The 21,415-nt window shown below is 43.7% G+C and overlaps 1 protein-coding gene across 2 annotated transcripts in view; it reads right to left on the bottom strand.

The window, feature by feature from the left end:
• Window positions 1-21,415, bottom strand: part of epb41l5 (erythrocyte membrane protein band 4.1 like 5) — a 158,428-nt gene that overhangs the window by 97,339 nt on the left and 39,674 nt on the right. For both annotated transcript variants that reach the window (XM_052010850.1, XM_052010859.1), the window contains exon 2: window positions 88-192. In XM_052010850.1, coding sequence (XP_051866810.1) covers window positions 88-192 — 105 coding nt within the window. The remainder of the gene's footprint in view (window positions 1-87; window positions 193-21,415) is intronic.

The following is a 21,415-nucleotide window of genomic DNA, read 5'->3' as shown; positions in this document are numbered from 1 at the left end:
TTTATCATATCACACACACAATTCAAGTCACAGAATTACATGCAATTAACAGCATTAAGAATCTATTGGATGAAGAGGGCATCTCACCGCCACTTGAGCAGAGTCCATGAACCTGAGGCCAAAGTAATCTTTCTCAATGATGTCGAGATGGTACATGATTTGCTCAAACAATTCCTGGCCTTTAGCTTTTTTCTAAACAGAAAAAAAACAAGAACATTTCAGTGCTAATATTCTAAGTTTTCCTTTTAAACATCTTACATAGGTTCAAAAAGAACATTTGTTTTTAAACAGATTAAAATCCATTGTCTTCAACAATCAATATTGCAATTTCTCTGCAAGTTGAAACATAAGACCATAAGATATAGGAGCAGAATTAGGCCATTCAGCCCAACAAGTCCGCTCCGTATTTGATCATGGCTGATTTTTCCCTCTCAATCCCATTCTCCTGCTTTCTCCCTGTAACCCTTGACACCTCACTAATCAAAAACTTATCAACCTCCACTTTAAATGAACCCAATGACTTGGCCTCCACAATCATCTGTGGCGATGAATTCCACAGATTCACCACCCCTTGGCTAAAGAAATTCCTCTTCATCTATGTTCTAAAGGAATGTCCTTTTATTCTGAGGCTGTATCCTCTGGTCCTAGACTCTCCCACTACAGGAAACATCCTCTCCATGTCCACTCTGTCCAGGCCTTTCAATATTCAGTAGGTTTCAATGAGATCCTCCTTCATCCTTCTAAACTCCAGCGAGTACAGGCCCAGAGCCATCAAACACTCCATATGCATTAACCCTTTCACTCCCTAAATCATTCTCATGAACCTCCTCTGGACCCTCTCCAATGCCAGCACATCCTTCCTTAGATGTGGGGCTGAAAACTGTTCACAATACTACAAATGTGCTCTGACCAACACTTTATAAAGCCTCAGCATTACATCCTTACTTTTATATTCTAGTCCTCACCAAATGAATGCTAACATTGCATTTGCCTTCCTTACTACCGACTCAACCTGCAAGTTAACCTTCAGGGAATCCCGCACTATGACTCCCAAGTCCCTCTGCATCTGATTTCTGAATTCTCTCCCCATTTAGAAAATAGTCTACACCTTTATTCCTTCTATCAAGCACCTTCTCCTTCGTAATAGCGACTGCACTCACCTCTGCCCCGATTCTCTTATGTTTGATTCTAATTTTTTCTTCATAATTCTGACAAATGGTCATTGGCATTTTAACTCTCTCTCCTCACAGTTGCTGCCTGACCTGCTGAGAATTCCCAGTGTTTTTTTCTTTTTATTTCAGATTTCCAACATCTGCCCTTTTTTTGCTTTTAGATCCCCAAGTGTTTCACAAGAACATCTTTGGACAAAACTTGAGCCACACAAGGAGATCTTAAGGATGACTAAAGTTTGAACAAAAAGGTAAATAAGGATTACTTTAAAAAGGAGAGCAAGATAGAGAAGGGCAATGGTTTGTGAAGGAAATTCCAGAACTCAAGAAATTGGCAATTGAGGACATAGCCACCAACTATGGGGCAATTAAACTGGGGGGTGCTTGAAACAAGCTCTTCCACATAGCAGCTAAAGGTTCCATACCTTTGAGATCATGCACGTAACTTAATTAGACCATGGTTTATCTGCACCCCAAATACTGTTTACCCTGCATTTGTTCCGTATCAATCAATAAACCTAGTCAACAAGAACCTGAGGCGCAATTATTTTCCACATATAGGGTGGTGGATATGTGAAACAAGCTGCCAGATGAAGCAGTAGAGCTGAATACAATTACAATGTTTAAAAGACATTTAGACAGGTACACTTATAGAAAAGGTTCAGAGGGACATGGACCAAACGCAGACAAAAGGGATGAGCTCAGGTAGGCGAATTGATTGGCACGGACAAGTCGGGCCAAAGGGCCTGCTTCTGTGCTTTATTGCTCTAGGACTCTTCCACTATCCAAAGATCCAAAGGCTCTTGGGGAGGGGGGTAAAGGTTTCAGATTTCTGCTACATTTTAAATGGTAAAGGGCTCTGGCTTTGCAATTTCTTCTGCCTTTATACCTTCAGTGTTAGCTCCAGGACCGAAGTGTGTTATTAAATTTAATTCAATCAGAAAGTGCTGGAGATATTCAGCAGGTCAAATTACATCAATGGATACAGAAACAGACTGTGTGTTTTAGGTTAATAATCAATCATCAAAAGCATTCCTGAACCTGCAGCATGGCTAGCCTACTATCCCACTAGTTTAAAACTGGATTTTAATTAGTGGGATACCAGGCTAGCCATGCTTTATATCTATTTGCTAGAGCAGTTAACATTCAGAAAAATGGCAAGAGTGAAATTTAGATTCTGAAATGTGAGACTGATTACAAACTTATCCAAAAGTTGGGAGCAAGACTAGACTGAGAAACAAACAAGTGGCAATCTGAGTACAAAAATCCAAATCAGTACAAGTGGACAATACATCAATACTTTTTTCTATTCCTTTCTCCCTCATGCACCTATTTTCACCAGAATGTTGCCTGGGGTGGAATAGTTCAGTTACGAGGAGAGGAGGAGAGACTGGAGAAGCAGAGTCTGTGTAGGACATTAAGAGGGGACATGATTAAGGTCATAGAGTACTCCAGCACAGAAACAGGCCCTTCGACCCATCTAGTCCATGCCACCTGATCTTCTGCCTAGTCCCATCAACATGCACCTGAACCATCTCTTAAATGTCCCTAACGTATCTGCCGGCAGTGCATTCCACACACCCATCACTCTGCAAAAAAAAACTTACCTCTGACATCCCCTCTATACCTTCCTCCAAGTCACTTTAAAATTATGCTCCCTTGTGTTAGCCATTTTCGCCCTGGGAAGAAGTCTCTGACTGTCCACTCGATCTATGCCTCTTATCATCTTGTACACCTCTATCAAGTCACCTCTCATCCTCCTCCTCTCCAAAGAGAAAAGCCCTAACTCACTCAACCTATCCTCATAAGACATGCTCTCCAATCCAGGCAACATCCTGGTAAATCTCTTCTGCACCCTCTCTAAAGCTTCCACACCCTTCTTATAATGAGGCGACCAGAACAGAACACAATATTCCACATGTGGTCTAACCGGAGTTTTATAGAACTGCAACATTACCTCACAGCTCTTTAACTCAATACCCCGACTAAGGAAGGCCAACACACCGTACACCTTCTTAACAACCCTATTGACCTGCGCAGCAACCTTGAGGGATCTATGGACGTGGACCCCAAGATCCCTCTGTTCCTCCACACTGCTAAGAGTCCTGCCATTAACCTTCAAATTCAATCTTCCAAAGTGTATCATTTCACACTTGTCTGGGTTGAACTCCATCTGCCACTTCTCAGCCCAGCTCGGTATCCTGTCAATGTCCTGTTATAAACTACAGAAACCTTCTATACTATCCACAATACTACCAACCTTCATGCCATCTGCAAACTTACTAACCCACCCTTCCACATCCTCATCCAAGTCATTTATAAAAATCACAAAGAGCAGGGGTCCCAGAACAGATCCCTGCGGAACACCACTGGTCACCGACATGTGGGAGAATAACCTGAATGAGAATTACACTGATAGAATTGCTCTACTAGGAGCCTGTAAAGACATAATGGGCTGAATGGCCTCCTTCTGTGCTGAAAGTAGGTAAGTAACTTCTTACTATACAGAAGGCAGAGTAAATTTTGCACAAATTATTCTCACTTTGAACAAATCCTTCTCTCACCAGAGTATCATTGCACAGGAGTGGAGTGGCCACTGAGCACAAAAAGGTGTGAAATCATTTGCTTCCTTTCCTGACTTGTGGTGTACTACTGATAACCATGGCATTAGTGGAAATCAGCAAACACTGTGCTGACCAGACTTCCAATCTGTCTCATTAAAAGCAGTAGGAGCAGCTCCACAATTAAGTAAAACAATATTTTCTATTAATTCAGAAGTGGCCCAAATAATACTTCCTAACCAAACAACTGCCCCAAACGAAGTCATTGTATAATCCTATTTAGCCTCAGCAAAGCATGTTCTTTTATGTAATACAGAGACATTTGTTTAGGTTCGTTGAGCATTCAAAGGCTACTCATATTTGTCCAGTGCATTGAAAGTCTAGCTAAGCCATTGAAGGAGACACAACAGCCTCATTGTAAGACCTTAATGAACTATGGCCCAATGTTGCAGCATGCATGGGCATGGCGAGGCTGGTTTTCTTTACTCTGTTAAAAAAAATCTCAAGTTCCATTTCTTTCCAGCCACCCGCAAGTCATGCCAACAATAAAGAAAAGACAAACAAACAAAAGTGGGTGGTTTTAACTCATTGAACACCAGTTCAAAGGAAAGTCATGAGTGTAAGGGAAAGATACAGGAGCTGTCACTATACTTCGAGACAAGATTATATTTTTAACAAGCAGAGAATAAGATAATAATAATTTGGACAGGTACATAGATAGGAAAAGTTTCGAGGGATACTGGCCAAATGCAGGCAAATAGGACTACATTAGATGGACATCTTGGTCAGCATGGGCAAGTTGGACCAAAGCGCCTGTTTCTGTGATTCTTTGACTCTATGATGTTTGACTCAAATAAATGTGTCACATCAAGCTTAAAAGGGACCATTAAGACTGTTGTGATATTGTACAAGTTTTCATACAACATGGGAGAATATAGTGGTAAATAGGTCATTCTAGAAGATTACTCTCAGGTGATAGTCAGACCAGAAACAACATTTGAATAGACAGGAATGTAGATGGAGACAAGATTAGACAGAAGCATGGTTGTGGGTTCAAGATTAACCATAACAAATCGCATTTGTGTGGCTTCTTTAACTTGGTAAAATGTTCCAAGATCCTTTACAGAAGCATACAAGATAATTTGGTACTGAGCTAGCAGGGAGATGTTATTAGGTCAAGTGACCAAATACTTCTGGGAATTTGTGGATCATCTTAAAGGAAGGAAGAAGCATTGGAAAGATTTAGAAGAGAATGCATGGACTACTGAAGGATTGGTACCATAAATGGTGTGCTGTTCAGGAACGTCCATCTGGGAAGGATTCCAGCAGAGATGTCCTGAGGTTACAGAGGTGAAGAGTCATAGAGTCAACCAATTTATCTCAAGAGAAACAGACTAATAGAATATGCTATGATATCTTTGTCTATCTGTTCTTGGACTAGTAAATAGGAGGTCTAAATTAATAGAGGATGCTGTAGTGAGAAAACACATGGCTGTCACGTGACAGTAAGGACACCGACCCCCGCTGGTCAGAGGACAGCATTGCTCCTCGGATCAGAAGTTATACCACTGTCAATCAAGGTGCGGCAGCTCCACCCACCCCTAAGGTGTGAGAGTACCTTTAGTCTCTGAACTTGCCTGACCATTGGCTGTGGCAGGTACCTTTGTCCTTCACCCCAAAACCATTGGCCCGTTTAAATCACTCAGTGAGGCTCCACCCAGCCTCCTAGCACCATAAAAAGAGTTGCAATCCCCTAGCTCGCTCTCTTTAATGACCCCAGGAGTAGTGAGATGACGCTGCAGAGATCACTGGTAAGAGTGCATCACCACGTGGTTTGGGAGCGTTTCACTCAGATTCCAGGCAGTGTAAGAGCCAATACTAGTGAAAGTCAAGCATTGAAGTATTATATCCTGAAGTTGTACATTGTTATTGTGTTCGTGTCTTATCCTAGTTGCGACTCCCCCTCACATTTGCAGTCTCCTGCGTGTGTGTGAGTGTGTAGCTGTTCCCATCCATTCTGTCCCCACGTTTCCCTTTGTGATTAAACTAGTTTTGATATCCAAAGCTCGTGTCCATTGTCCTTCATCCTTAAGGCCAAAAAGAACCATTTCACACAACAGATGCATATTAAGTCTAACGTGGTAATTTACAGATACAAGTTTAAACATTAAATAATTTCCTGATGTTGGCAAAACTGACTTGGCTTGTAAAATGCCAGTGGTTCCCCAAGGTTCTTTAGAAAACTGGATGACATCACACAACCCGACCTATAAGAAGGTCCAGTTGCCAACACTATGGGGCAAGTCATTGAGCTATATCAAATGAAACAGATAAATCACTCAACTGTGACCAAGGCACCAGATGAGGACATGACCCACCCACAATCCACCCAATTGTACTGGCCATTATTCCTCAATAGGCATTGGTGCCAAAATTGGGAATTCTGCACGGCAGTTTAACCAAGCAACCACCTGACAAGGAATGCTATGATACTATGGCCACCAGCCAAAATCCATGACTTTTCCATTCAATATGTGGGCACAAAGGGAATACAACAGGGAGGAAATGGCCTTAGGAATCCTCAGTGTTGACTCTGGATCCCAATAGATCTCATGACTTCATTGAAAACAACATTTATCCCCTCTAATTTACTTATCTATCACAAGAGAAAAAAAACATGCACAAGGGAGGAGTGGGTGTGATAGCAAACAAAGAAAGCAGTGCTTGCAATGAAGAGGATAAGAGCAAAAGTGCACAAGAACAACAATATCATAAAATATTTCTCATCTTTTGGAGTGAGATTCTCCCCTTATGGGTCAGAATAGCAACAGAATGGGTCTTTTACGAACTGAGTGCTTTTTTTTTTAAAAAAAAGCAGAAAACATATCTGCAACATGGAGCAGGCAGTTCCTGACAATGCTACAGAGGCACCAGCAAATCACTACAGTGTCAAAAAAAAAGACAGATGGGCATTTAACTTCCAATTAAATCAATAAAGCATAAGCATTGTAGGCTTCTGCACAGATCGAGTTTCCAGTAGGTCTTCATATCACATCTCGACCTGGATAACACTGTCAGAGGTAGTGCAACAGGACACAGGCATACAGGGGGAATGAGGAAGTTAGTTATGGTCCTAGTTCGAGGTGTAATTGGCAATTGGTTTATTATTGTCACATGTAACAAGATACAGTGATAAGTATTGTTTGCATGGTACCCATACAGATCATTCCATACAAGTACATCAAGGTAGTATGAAAGGAAAACAACAGAATGCAGAATATCAGAATCAGATTTATTATCATTGACATACGTCGTGAAATTTATTTTGTGGCAGTAGTACAGTGCAAGACATAAAAATTACTATAAGTTACCAATAAATAAATAAAATAGTGCAAAAGAGGAATAACAAGGTAAAGTTCATGGACTGTTTAGAAATCTGATGGCGGAGGGGACGAAGCTGTTCTGAAACGTTGAGCTTGGGTCTTCAGACTCCTGTACCTCCTCCCTGATGGTAGTAATGAGAAGAGGGCATGTCCCAGATGGTGATGGTCCTTCATGATGGATGCCGCCTTCTTGAGGCACTGCCTCTTGAAGATGTCCTCGACGGTGGGGAGGGCTGTGTCTGTGATGGAGCTGGCTGAGTCTACAACTCTCTGCAGTCACTTTCGATCTCGCACATTGGAGCCTCCATACCAGGCGGTGATGCAACCAGTCAGAATGCTCTCCACCGTACATCTGTAGAAATTTGCAAGAGTCTTTGGTGACATACCAAATCTGCTCAACTTCCTAATGAAATAGAGTCACAAACGTGCCTCCTTCGTGATTGCATCAATGTGTTGGGCCAGGATAAATCATCTGAGATGTTGATGCCCAGGAACTTCAAGCTGCTCACCCTTTCCACTGCTAACCCCTCAGTGAGGACTGGTGTGTGTTCTCCCGACTTCCCTTTCCTGAAGTCCACAATCAATTCCATGGCCTTGCTGATGCTGAGTGCAAGGTTGCTGTTGTGACACACTCAAACAGCCGATCTATCTCACTCCTGTATGCTTCCTCATTGCTATCTGAGATTCTGCCAACAACAGTTGTGTCATCGGCGAATTTACAGATGGCGTTTGAGCTGTGCTTAGCCACACAGTCATGAATGTAGAGAGTAGAGCAGTGGGCTAAGCACACATCTTTGAGGTGCGCCTGTGTTGTCAGCAAGGAGAAGATGTTATTGCTGATCCGCACTGGTTGTGGTCTCCTGATAAGGAAGTCGAGGATCCATTTGCACAGGGAGGTACAGAGGCCCAGGTTTTGAAGCTTGTTGATTAACACTGAAAGGATGATGGTGTTGAACGCAGAGCTGTAATCCATAAACAGCAGCCTGACACGTTTTGCTGTTGTCTAGGTGCTCCAAATCCGAGTGAAGAGCCAATGAGATTATATCCGTTGTAGACCTGTTGTAGCGGTAGGCAAATTGCAACAGGTCTAGGTCCTTGCTCAAGCGGGAGTTAATTCTAGCCGTGACCAACCTCTCCAAGCACTTCATCACAGTAGATGTGAGTGCTACCAGGCGATAGTCATTGAGGCAGCTCAGCCTGCTCTTCTTGGGCATAAGTATGATTGATGTCCTTTTGAAGCAGGTGGGAACCTCAGACTGCAGCAGTGAGAGGTTGAAGATGTCCTTGAACGCTCCAGCCAGTTGGTCGGCACAGATTTTCAGTACCCTGCCAGGTACACCGTCAGGGCCTGACACCTTGCACGGGTTCACCCTCTTGAAGAATGTTCAGATGTCAGCCTCCAAGACAGAGATCACAGGGTTGCCAGATGCTGTGGGAATTCACACAGGTGTAGTGTTATTCTCCTTTTCAAAGTGTACATAAAAGGCATTGAGCTCATCGGGGAGTGAAGTGTCACTGCCATTTATGCTGTTAGGTTTCACCTTGTAGGATGTAATGGCATGCAAACCCTGCCACAGCTGTCGTGCATCCGATTGTGTCTCTTGCTTCACTCGGAATTGCCTTCTCACTCTCACGATGGCCTTCCGTAGGTCGTATCTGGACTTCTTGTAGGGTTCTGGATTGCCAGTTTTGAACGCTACAGATCTAACCCTCAGCAGACTGCAAATCTCCTGGCTCATCCAGGGCTTCTGGTTTGTGAAGACTCTGTTTTTGAAGGCACACACTCATCCACGCAGGTCTTGATGAAGTCGGTGACAGCTATGGCATATCCATTTCAATCTGATGATGAATTTTTGAACATCGTGTTACATCTACAGAGAAAGTGCAAGTGCCACGATAAGGTAGATTGAGAGATTTAGCATAAAAGAGGTCCTTTCAAGTGCCTTATAACAACAGGACAAAAACTGTTCTTGAGCCTAGTGGTACGTGTTCTCAAACTTTTGTATTTTCTGCCTGATGGGAGGGAGGAGAAGAATGATTGGGGTGGGAGATGTCCTTGACTGTTTTATGGCAGCAGGAAGTGTAAATAGAGTTCACAGAGGGAAGGCTGGTTTTCGTGATGGACTAGGCTGTGTCCACAACTCCCTATTTCTAGCGGTCTTGGGCACAGCAGTTGCTGTAACAAGCTGCTGCAAGGCATCTAGTTAGGATGTTTTCTATGGTGCATCTGTAAAAAAAAACTGGTGAGTCATCGGGACATGGCAAATTTCCTTAGTGCATAAAACCCATATCATTGCATTGTATTGTAGTACTTGCATAGTCAAGAACCATTGCCAATATCTGCATACCTGCAAATTCTTTGGATCTGATCCACAGCCTCTCATAATTCCAGACTGCCCACAAGAACTGTTTGTGCACAGCCAACAAAGGCCCTTTCTTGCTGAAGGCTCCAACTGGCACATCACGCACATGCCAGGGCTGCTGGTTGGAACTTCTGGCCTGCAAGACCAGGTTCACCTCACTGAAATGGTTCTCAAGTCTCCGGCACCCCACCCAGTCTTGTGCCAGTCACAAGAGAGAATAAATCCAAGTGTGCACAGATGAAAGTATCCTTTTTATACAGGCTTATGCAAATGACAGCTACTAGTTGCTTGAACTTTCTGCACAAATGAAAGCACGGAATGTGAGAATACCAAGAGGAACACTGTTGCTAGGGCATCTCCACAGAATCAAAAATTCTGAGATAATACCATGAATCATGGCTGAGGGAATAATTCTGAGCTAGATTCACCAACATAATCGGTCAACAGACAATGAAGAACCTTGATGACAGAAATGCACTGTTCCAAAAAAAATTGCCCAAGGCCGTTGCTGCAGCAACGTGTTGCAAGACATCTTGAAAAGAAATGATGACCCTCAATTTGTAACTGGAATGTAAACAGTGATAACAGTGTAGGAGGATGGGGTGGAGTGGGGTGGAAGGTAAGGAGGGTGCACAGGAACACTGACTGAGACACTGAATCTCCATGACAAAATCAGTAAAATATTAAACAACTTTTAGTGTATTTTGTCATAATAAATACTGATTGCCCAAAAAACTGCACAGCACAAAAGCATCATCAGTCTTTTTCAAAATGAGTTCACTTTACTACATTAATTGCTATATTCAGCAGTTACTTAAAAAAAAATTGGTTAAAAAGGGTTTATTCCCTTATGTTTCTGTACAGATGCAAAATTTGGTGTTTCACAATGCAGTTCAATTAATGTATTAATCAAATTATCTGGACTAGCCACTAACTGTCTTGGCATCAGTTTTCTCTAGAAGACCCCTTATTTTTAAGACGGTGGCTTCTTGTTTTATATTTTCCCACAAGAGGAAATGTCCTCTCCTGATTCACCCTGGAGAGCCCTCAGGATCTTGTTTTTCAATCAAGTGCTCTCTCAACTCTTCTGAACTCCATCATAACAGGCAGTCCTTGTGTTGCAACAGGGTTCCATCCCTGAGAACTGTTCGTAACCCGAAACTGTTTGTAAATCGGAAATGAACAAAGACAGTGTGGGAGAGCATCACAGAAACAGCAGTGATGGGAGAGCAAGCAGGGGCGGGAAGAGTGGCCGCCAGCCCACCTCACTGACTCAGTGTGCAAGTGAGCAAGTCTGCTCAGTGCTCCCAGTTCTGCCCAGCGTGACCCCGCCCTCGATTGTGGTGGCTCTGGGGTGAGGTGGCGAGAGAAGGCATGTGGAAGTATGCCATTCCCACCCGGCAAATGATGCCTGCAGCCCCACAGCAGCCAGCAAATCCGTCCTGCCAGTCTCCCAAACACTCAATCGTATGCAAGGGATGACCAGAAGTTGGGCATTCATAACCTGGGGAGGATCTGTATGCAAGACCAGCCTGTCCAAACTTTCCTCATAAGATGACTTGCCCAATCCAGGTATTAGTCCAGTAGATCTTCTCCAAACTGCTTCCAATGCATTAACATCCTTTAAATAAAGAGACCAATACTGTATACAGTACTCCATGTGATCTTACCCATATAGATCTTCTCCAAACTGCTTCCAATGCATTAACATCCTTTAAATAAAGAGACCAATACTGTATACAGTACTCCATGTGATCTTACCCATATAGATCTTCTCCAAACTGCTTCCAATGCATTAACATCCTTTAAATAAAGAGACCAATACTGTATACAGTACTCCATGTGATCTTACCCATATAGATCTTCTCCAAACTGCTTCCAATGCATTAACATCCTTTAAATAAAGAGACCAATACTGTATACAGTACTCCATGTGATCTTACCCATATAATCACCATACCATTTTGTGAAGTTTCTATTGTTTCTCCATCGTAATGAGTTCTACCACGTAGTTCCTGCAGAAGCCTGTACACCACTACCACAAGTGATTTCCTTCACATCTCCAGCCAAACAACTTCTATAGGCAGGTTTTCTGAAGTTGGATCATCCCTTTCTATTGTACTTAGACCATCAGTAATTAAAGAGCCACTCCCCCACCTTTTCCTAGCTTCCTGTCCTTCCTAAACGTCATGTACGCTTCCACATGCACGTCCCAATCTATGTATTGGTTTATTATTGTCACTTGTACCAAGGTACAGTGAAAAACTTGTCTTGCATACTGATCATACAGGTCAATTCATTACACAGTGCAGTTACATTGGGTTAGTACAGAGTGCATTGATGTAGTACAGGTAAAAACAATAATAGTACAGAGTAAAGTGTCACAGCTACAGAGAAAGTGCAGTGCAATAAGGTGCAAGGTCACAACAAGGTAGATCGTGAGGTCAGAGTCCATCTCATCATATAAGGGAACCGTTCAATAGTCTTATCACAGTGGGATAGAAGCTGTCCTTAAGTCTGGTGGTACGTGCTCTCAGGCTCCTATATCTTCTACCTGATGGAAGAGGAGAGAAGAGAGAATGACCCAGGTGGGTGGGCTCTTTGACTATGCTGACTGCTTCACCAAGGCAGAGAGGTAAAGACAAAGTCTAAGGAGGGGAGACTGGTTTCCGTGACACGCTAGGCTTTGTCCACAACTCTCTGCAGTTTCTTGCGATTCTGGGCAGAGCAGTTGCCATACCAAGCCGTGATGCATCCAAGATAGGATGCTTTCTCTGGTGCATCGCCCTGCAGCCATGTCTGTGCGTGGATATCCGATCATAGAACATAGAACATTATGGCACAGTACAGGCCCTTCGGCCCACAATGTTGTGCCAACATTTTATCCTCCTCTAATATCTATCTGACCCTTCCCTCCCACATAGCCCTCCATTTCTCTATCATTCCTGTGGCTATCTAAGAGTATCTTAAATTTCCCTAATGTATCTGTCCCCACAACCTCTGCCGGCAGTGCATTCCACGGACCCACCACTCTCTATGTAAAAAAAACTTACCCCTGACATCCCCCCCATACCTTCCTCTAATCACCTTAAAATTATAGAACCATAGAACAATACGGCACAATATAGCCCCTTCGGCCCACCATGTTGTGCCGCCCTTCAAACCACACCTAAGACTATCTAACCCCTTCCTCCCACATATCCCTCTATCTTAAATTCCTCCATATGCTTATCTAACAATCTCTTGAACTTGTCCAATGTATCAGCCTCCGCCACCACCCCAGGCAGCACATTCCATGCACCAACCACTCTCCGGGTGAAAAACCTCCCTCTGACATCACCCAATATCTTAAAGCCATGTCCTCTTGTTTTGAGCATTGGTGCCCTGGGAAAGAGGCACTGGCTGTCCACTCTATCTATTCCTCTCAATATCTTCTATACCTCTATCATGTCTCCCCTCATCCTCCTCCTCTCTAATGAGAACAGCCCTAGCTCCTTTAGTCTCTCCTCATAATCCATACTCTCTAATCCAGGAAGCATCCTGGTAAATCTCCTCTGCACCCTTTCCAACACCTCCACATCCTTCCTCTAATGAGGCGACCAGAACTGGACACAGTACTCTAAGTGTGGTCTAACCAGAGTTTTGTAAAGCTGCATCATCACTTCGTGGCTCTTAAACTCAATCCCCCGATTTATGAAAGCTAACATCCCATAAGCTTTCTTAACTACCCTATCCACCAGCGAGACAACTTTCAGTGATCTGTGGATACGAACCCCCAGATCCCTCTGCTCCTCCACACTGCCCAGAATCCTGCCATTTACCTTGTACTCCACCTTGGAGTTTGTCCTTCCAAAGTGTACTACCTCACACTTCTCCGGATTGAACTCCATCCGCCACTTGTCAGCCCAGCTCTGCATCCTATCAATATCCCTCTGCAAGCTTCGACAGCCCTCCAAACTATCCGCAACACCACCAATCTTTGTGTCATCTGCAAACTTGCTAACCCAGCCTTCCACCCCCTCATCTAAGTCATTAATAAATATCACAAAAAGTAGAGGTCTCAGAACCGATCCCTGCGGGACACCACTAGTCACAGCCCTCCAATCTGAATGCACTCCCTCCACCACAACTCTCTGCTTTCTACAGGCAAGCAAATTTTGAATCCCCATGGCCAAGCTTCCCCGGATCCCTTGGCCTCTGATCTTCTGAAGAAGCCTACCAAGCGGAACCTTGTCAAACGCCTTACTAAAATCCATGTAGACCACATCCACTGCACTACCCTCATCAATCTTCCTGGTCACCTCCTCAAAGAACCCTATCAGGCTTGTGAGGCAAGATCTTCCCTTCACATAGCCATGCTGGCTGTCCCTAATCAGTCCACGCTTCTCCAAATGCTCATAGATCCTATCTCTTAGAATTCTTTCCAACAGCTTACCCACCACAGACGTATGCCACACTGGTCTGTAATTCCCTGGACTATCCCTACTACCTTTTTTGAATAAGGGGACAACATTCGCCACCCTCCAATTCTCCAGTACCATCCCCGTTGACAACGAGGACTCAAAGATCCTAACCAACGGTTCAGCAATCTCCTCCCTCGCCTCACGAAGCAGCCTGGGGAATATTCCGTCAGGCCCCGGGGACATATCTGTCCTAATATTTTCTAACAACTCCAACACATCCTCTCTCTTAATAGCTACATACTGTAGAACATTACCCTCACCTACACAGTTCTCAGCATCATCAAGACCCCTCTCCTTGGTGAATACTGAAGAGAAGTATTCAATGAGAACCTCACCCACTTCCATAGCTTCCAGGCACATCCTCCCACCTTTGTCTTTAATCGGACCTACCTTTACCCTAGCCATCCTTCTGCTCGTTACGTACGAGAAAAAAGCCTTGGGATTCTCCTTAACCCTACTCACCAAAGCCTTTTCATGTCCCCTTCTCGCTCTCCTCAGCCCTTTCTTAAGTTCCTTCCTATTCCTCACGAGCCCTGTCTGATCCTTGCTGCTTACACCTTATGTATGCTGCTGCCTTCTTCTTCCTAACTAGTTGTTCCACCTCTCTTATCACCCACGGTTCCTTCACCCTGCCATTCCTTCTCTGCCTCACCAGGACAAGTTTATCCCTAACATCCTGCAAGAGATCCCTGAACATCGCCCACATCTCCATAGTACATTTCCCTTCAAAAATGTCACCCCAATTTACACTCCCAAGTTCTCGCCTTATAGCCTCATAGTTCGCCCTTCCCCAATTGAAAATCCTCTTGTCCTCTCTGCACCTGTCCCTGTCCATGACAATTCTCAAGGTTATGGAGCAATGGTCACTGTCCCCCAAATGCTCACCCACTGATAGATCTGTCACCTGACCCGGTTCATTACCTAAAACTAGATCTAATATGGCATTCCCTCTAGTCAGCCTGTCAACATACTGCGTCAGGAATCCGTCCTGGACACACTTAACAAACTGCACCCCATCTAAACCTTTGGCACTAAGTAGGTGCCAATCAATATTTGGATAGTTGAAGTCTCCCATTATAATAACCCAGTTATTTTCGCATCTCTCCAAACACTGCCTCCCAATCTGCTCTTCAGTATCCCTACTGCTACCAGGGGGCCTATAGAATACTCCCAGAAGGGTAACTACCCCTTTCTTATTCCTAACTTCCACCCATATTGACTCTAGAGAGGATCCTTCTACATTATCTACCCTTTCTGCAGCCGCCCCTCTTCCTCTTCTCCCCCCGTCCCTATCCCTTTTAAAACACTGAAAACCAGGAATATTCAATATCCATTCCTGCCCCGATGTCAGCCACGTCTCTGTAATAGCTATAATATCATAGCCCCATGTACTTATCCAAGCTCTCAGTTCATCTCCCTTATTCCTGATGCTTCTCGCATTCAGGTAAATGCACTTTAGCCCATCCACCTTACTACTTTTGTAGCCTGTACTCTTACTTCTCCTTCCTCAAAGCCTCTCTACCTGTCAGATCTGACTTTTCCCCATCCCCTTCTTTCTCTGACCTACTTCTCCGGTTCCCTTCCCCCTCGCAATCTAGTTTAAACCCTCCTGAACCACCCTAGCAAACCTGGCCGCAAGGATATTGGCCCCCCTTACGTTCGGGTGCAACCCCTCATGTTAGCCATTGTCGCCCTGGGAAAAAGTCTCTGACTGCTCACGCGATCTATGTCTCTTATCATCTTGGACACCTCCATCAAGTCACCTCTCATCCTCCTCCTCTCCAAAGAGAAGAGCCCTAACTCACTCAACCTATCCTCATAAGATCTTTCTTAATTATTTCTATTTGCACACTCATTTCATTTGTTTTGTTTCAAATGCTACGTGCATTCAGACACATAGCCTTTAGTTTGTCCTTTTATTATTTTTGTAACCTCTAGCATGATCTACAAATTCACTCTCTGATTTGAACTCCCCCTCTCTTCCTGTCATAGTCTGTTTATCTTGTCTCTACTTTAATTTGATGCATCTTTAAAACTTTGATCCTTTACCCTGACCATTGGGTTTACAATCCTCTTCCCTAATTATTGTGGCTCTCCAGAACACTGGTCCCAGCAGAGTTCAGATGGAGACCATCCTAACCTTAAAGCTCCCACTTTCTACAGTACAGATATCAGTGCCCCTTGAACCAGAACCCAATTCTACATCATCACGCATTCAGTTTTCTAATCTCATCTGCCAGGTTACACGTTGCTTGGGTAAAAATTCAGAAGGTATTACTTCTGAAGTTCTGCTTTTTAATGTGGTACCAGCTCCTCATACTAACTATGCAGAATCCATTGATGTCCTGAAACACAGGCAACACAGCCATTTGAACACTTGCTCTTTACTACAGAAAAGTGTCAATTCCCCCTCACTATACCAAGTCCTACTACCACTACTTTCTAATGTTCATTAGCTCAATACAATCATTCAACATATACAAAAGAGGGAGATGATATTGAGGAACAGTTCAAAATACTTGAGCTGAAAATAGAAAAAAAGGTTTAGCATAGTGCATAAATCACCATAGCTTAAATATATTCCAGGCCATTAAAAGCAAGGAACTTGTCGAGGCTCTGATCATTAGTTTCCTATTTTCCCCAGCTATAGAAATAGTTAGTGTAAGAGGATTGGAAGATTACCAACAGCGTACCATTGCTTAAAGAAAGGGATAAACCAAGTAATTATGGGCTAGCTAGTTTTATTTCAAGGGTGGGAAATTATTATTGGGATCATACATTCAAGGGGAAAGGAAAAATCTGCAGATGCTGTAAACCTAAAATACATACAGAAAATGCTGCATATACTCCACAGGTCAGGCAACATCTGTGGAGAAACAGAGCAATGATCTTTCATCATGACTGGGAACCTTTAGAGAGAAGAGAAAAGATATCTTTATTGGTCACATGTACATCGAAACACACAGTGAAATACATCTTTTGCGCAGAGTGTTCTGGGGGCAGCCCGTAAGTGCCGCCACGCTTCCAGCCCCAACATAGCGTGCCCACAACTTCCTAATCCGTACGTCTTTGGAATGTGGGAAAAAACCGGAGCACCTGGAGGAAACCCATGCAGACATGGGGAAAACATACAAACTCCTTACAGACAGTGGCCGGAATTGAACCCAGGTTGCTGGCGCTGTAATAGCGTTACGCTAACCGCTACACTACCGTGCCTGAAGGCATGCTCCAAGTTGCAGACAAGCAGGAGGGGTGGGAAGAAAATAAAATGTCTGATAGTGAGGAGACCAAGAGAAAATGGTGGTAACTGATCAAGGGTATGCGTAGCTTGTGAATGACCACTGCTCTCTCTGGAGGTGATGTAGGTAGAGGGAGAATGCCGGAATTGTGGGATGCACAAGCAATTGCTGGAAGGCTGAAATAAAGAAGAATGCTCGGAAAACCCAGCTGATTAGGCAGCATCTGGAATAAGAGTGATAAACTGAGTTACATCTGAACTAGACAGGGATTGAAAAAGCAAAGCCTTGGATTAATGAAGGACAGTCAGAATAGGGTTGTTAAGGCAAGGACACATCTGAATAACTTGACAAAATAGTCTGATGAAGTAACAAGGAGTGTCAGTGGCAACACTTGTAACAAGATCCCACATAGCAGGCTGGTTAAGAAGTGAAAACCCACGGGAGTGTGACATATTGAATGCAAACTGACTCAGCAGCAGGGGGCCACAGGGCAATGGTTGACAGGGGCTTTTGCAGCTGAATGGTTATCAGTTGAGTTCCACAAAACCCTGTACTCTACCCCTTTGCTTTTTGTATTAAAAAGTTAGACTTAAACTTAGGTGACATGAAAAAGACAGCCAATCCATCTGGAAGATTTGCTCCAATCTTGAGACTTTCCACACAGGTGCCTTTAGGATGTCCATTTTACCTGAACCATGGTTTCCATCTCACCATTGTTAACAAAACCTTTGACTGCATCTCATCCATTTCCTGCATTCATGCTCTCACCCCCTCTCCTCCTGGACGGAGTTAGGTTAGAGTTCTCCTAATCCTTACCTTGTCGCTGCATTCAATAGATCATCCTTTGCAAACTGCAACAAGGTTCCACCATCAGACACATCCTCCCCTCCTCTGCCAGCATTACAAAGGGACCATTCCCTTTGCAATTCCTGTCCACTTCTCTGTCACCACCAACTACTCCCCCTTATAACAGCACTTTCCCATAACCGCAGGGGATGCAATATCTGTTCTTTCACCTGCCACGAACAACCTGCTGGAGGAACTCAGCGGGTTGAGCAACATCTGTGGGAGGAAAGAAATTGTGAACACTTTAGCTCAAAGCCCTGCATCAAGACTCTTGTTCTTTCACCTTCTCCCTTCCAACCAAACAGGAACCCAAACAATCTCTCCAAGTGAAGCAGTGATTCAATTGCACTTCCGCTGTGGTGTACTGGATTCAGAGTTCACAATGTGGTCTTCTCTACATAGAAGAAACCCAACTCAGACCGGATCAATGCTTTGCGGAGCAGGTGAAGTCAGTGCACCGGGGTGGTTCAGAGCTCCCTGTAGCCTGCCAGTTTAATTCTTCATCTCCCTTCCATTCTGACCTGTCTGTCTGTGATTCCCTGCACTGCTACAACACAAGCTTGAGGAACAACATCTCATTTTCTATCTGACCACCTTGCAGGTTTCTCGTCATCGTATTGTGCAATTTCAGGCAACTCACGTTTTGTCTGTATCAGAATGAGCTACGTCATCCATCTGTGACATTGCTTCAGTTTTCCCTCTCTCCATTAGCATAGCCTGACCTGCTGGACATATCCAGCAGTCCTGCATTTCACAACTCTTGTATTTCTTTGTTTACGTTCTCACTCTTTAACTGCCCTCATGTCACAACTTTCATGAATATGTTCTCTCCCTAACTGACTCCATTAACCCATCAACCAGACGACCTCACTTACAGCTTAGCTCCATGGCAACCTGGCTCATCCTGTCAGTGACATTCCCTTTGTCCCATCGAGACCCCTCTCAGCCTCCCTGCAGCTCGATACAAACTCGTTTTCTTTCCTTTCCAGTTCTGCTGAAATGTCTCCAACATGATCGTATTCCTCTTTTTTCTCTTTCCACAGATGCTGCCTGAACTGCTGAGTGTTTCTAGCATTTTGTTCCATTTCTTGGAAATCTGGTCCCGTTTCCTTTTAGTTGGAAAAAAATGATTAGAAAGTAAGCATTCTAACAGTTCTATATCCCATTACCTACTCCCTTGATTTTATGCTGTCTCTAAATTAATTGCACAAAGTACACAACTCAGTTAATTCATCACTTGCACTCAACACTTCATTAAGTATTGGCTTTCATTTTGCAATGATGAACGTTCCCCCATAAATGGTTTTAATGCTGATGACCTCCCTGAAGAAAGAAATCCTACAGGCAAAGATGATACAAGAGCCTTGGTATGCAGCAGGCAACAACAATGTCCGGGATCAGTCAAGATAACAGGCCGTTTAACATTCCTGTATTGTGCTACAACCATCACCACTCTTAACTGAATTTAACACAGGCAGACAGGAGGGAAAGGTCTCAACTATACAAATACCATTTGAAGCTGACTTCATATCAGTGGACACTCAATAAATTAAGAAACCGAGGAAAACCAAACTCTTTTTAAAATTGCTGCCAAATGTACGTAATTTTAAAATGTTAAAATCCAATTACGAAAGAATGGCAAAGCAAGTGTTACCAAACGTGCAAGAAAGATAGAAAAGGGAAAAAATGGGTCAAAATGCAATTAGTTTTGGCAATCCAACCGCAGTTTCAATGAGACTGCCAACACTCAAATCTACAACACAAAGATGGTCCTTTTTAAATTTGTTGACAGGATGCATGGGTTGCTGGCAAGGCCAGCATTTAATTCCCATCCCTAACTGCTGTTTAGGGGTGGTAAGCTGCTTTCTTGAACGACTGCATCCTTCTGGTAGTGACAGTCTGGTGTTGGTACAAAGGGTGATGGGTGAGCTGGTACTGGAATTTTGGGAATTTGCCTCTCAGACAATAAGCACTTAGCTCCTGAGATGGAAGCTGAAGGGGCATGGAAGTGTAATGATTAAGTTACTAAATTAGTAGCTAGTACTCTGGAACATTGATCCAATGACACATTCAAATCCCAAATGGCAGCTGGGGAATTTAAATTCACCTAATTATATTTAAATTCCAGATTTATTAAATTAGGTGAATTTAAATATAATCAGCTGGTCGCAATAACAGTAACCAAGAAACTTCTGATTATAATAAAACCCATCTGGTTCATCAACATTAATGACTTGAATGTACTGTCGCCAAAGGATATGGTGGTCAGTAGGTTGTGAGGAGGGCAAGAGCCTGTAACGATACCGGTTTATTATTGTCAAATGTACCAAGATACAGCAAAAAGCTTTTGTTTCCATGCCATCCATACAGATCATTCCATACACAAGCACATTGTGGTAGTAAAAAAGAAAACAGAATGCAGAATAGAGTGTTCCAGTTACAGAGAAAGTGCAGTGCAGGCAAAGTGCAAGGGCCACCGCGAGGTGGATTGGGAGATCTTTTAGGATACGAGAGGTCCATTCAAGAGTCTGACAACAGTGGAGTAGAAGCTGTACTTGAGCCTGGTGGTTCAGGCTCTTAAGCTTTTGTATCTTCTGCCCAACGGGAGAGGGGAGAAGAGAGAATGACTGGGGTGGGAGGGGTCCTTAATTATGTTGGCTGCTTTTCCGAGGCAGCAGGAAGTGTAGATGAAGTCAATAGACAGGAGGCTGGTTTGCACGATGGACTAGGCTGCATTCATAATTCTCTGCAATATCTTGCAGTCTTGGGCAGAGCAGTTGCCATACCAGGCCGTGATGCATCCAAATAGGATGCTTTCTATACTGTAAAAATTGGTGAGGGTCATCGGGGACATGCCAAATTTCCTCAGCCTTCGGAGGAAGTAGAGGCGTTGGTGTGCTTTCTTGGCTGTTAGAAAGTAAGTGGGCAAGGTCTTCAAACTTATTATTTAAATGGAGTGAGGCTACAAAATGTTACATTACAAGGAGACCTGGAGGTGCTAGTGCATGAAACCTAAAAGGTTGGCATGCAGGTACAGCAGTATGGCTTACAGAGTATTGGCGTTTATTGCAAGAGGTTTGGAGTAGAGAAGTAGATACAAGATATTTATTTATTAGTCACATCAAAACACACAATGAAATGCATCTTTTTGCATTACCGAGAATGTGCTGGGGGCAGCCCGCAAGTATCGCCACTCTTTCAGTGTCGACATAGCACGCCCACAACTTCCTAACCTGTTCGTCTTTGGAATGTGGGAGAAACAGGAGCACCCGGAGGAAACCCATGCAGACACCGGGAGAACATACAAACTCCTTACAGACATCGGCCAGAATTGAACCCGGGTCGCTGGCACCGTAATAGCGTTACGCTAACCGCTACATTACCGTGCCAC

Source organism: Pristis pectinata, chromosome 1 (genome assembly GCF_009764475.1).
Source record: "Pristis pectinata isolate sPriPec2 chromosome 1, sPriPec2.1.pri, whole genome shotgun sequence".
Lineage (NCBI taxonomy): Eukaryota > Metazoa > Chordata > Chondrichthyes > Rhinopristiformes > Pristidae > Pristis > Pristis pectinata.
This window is presented reverse-complemented; position numbering and strand designations above follow the sequence as displayed.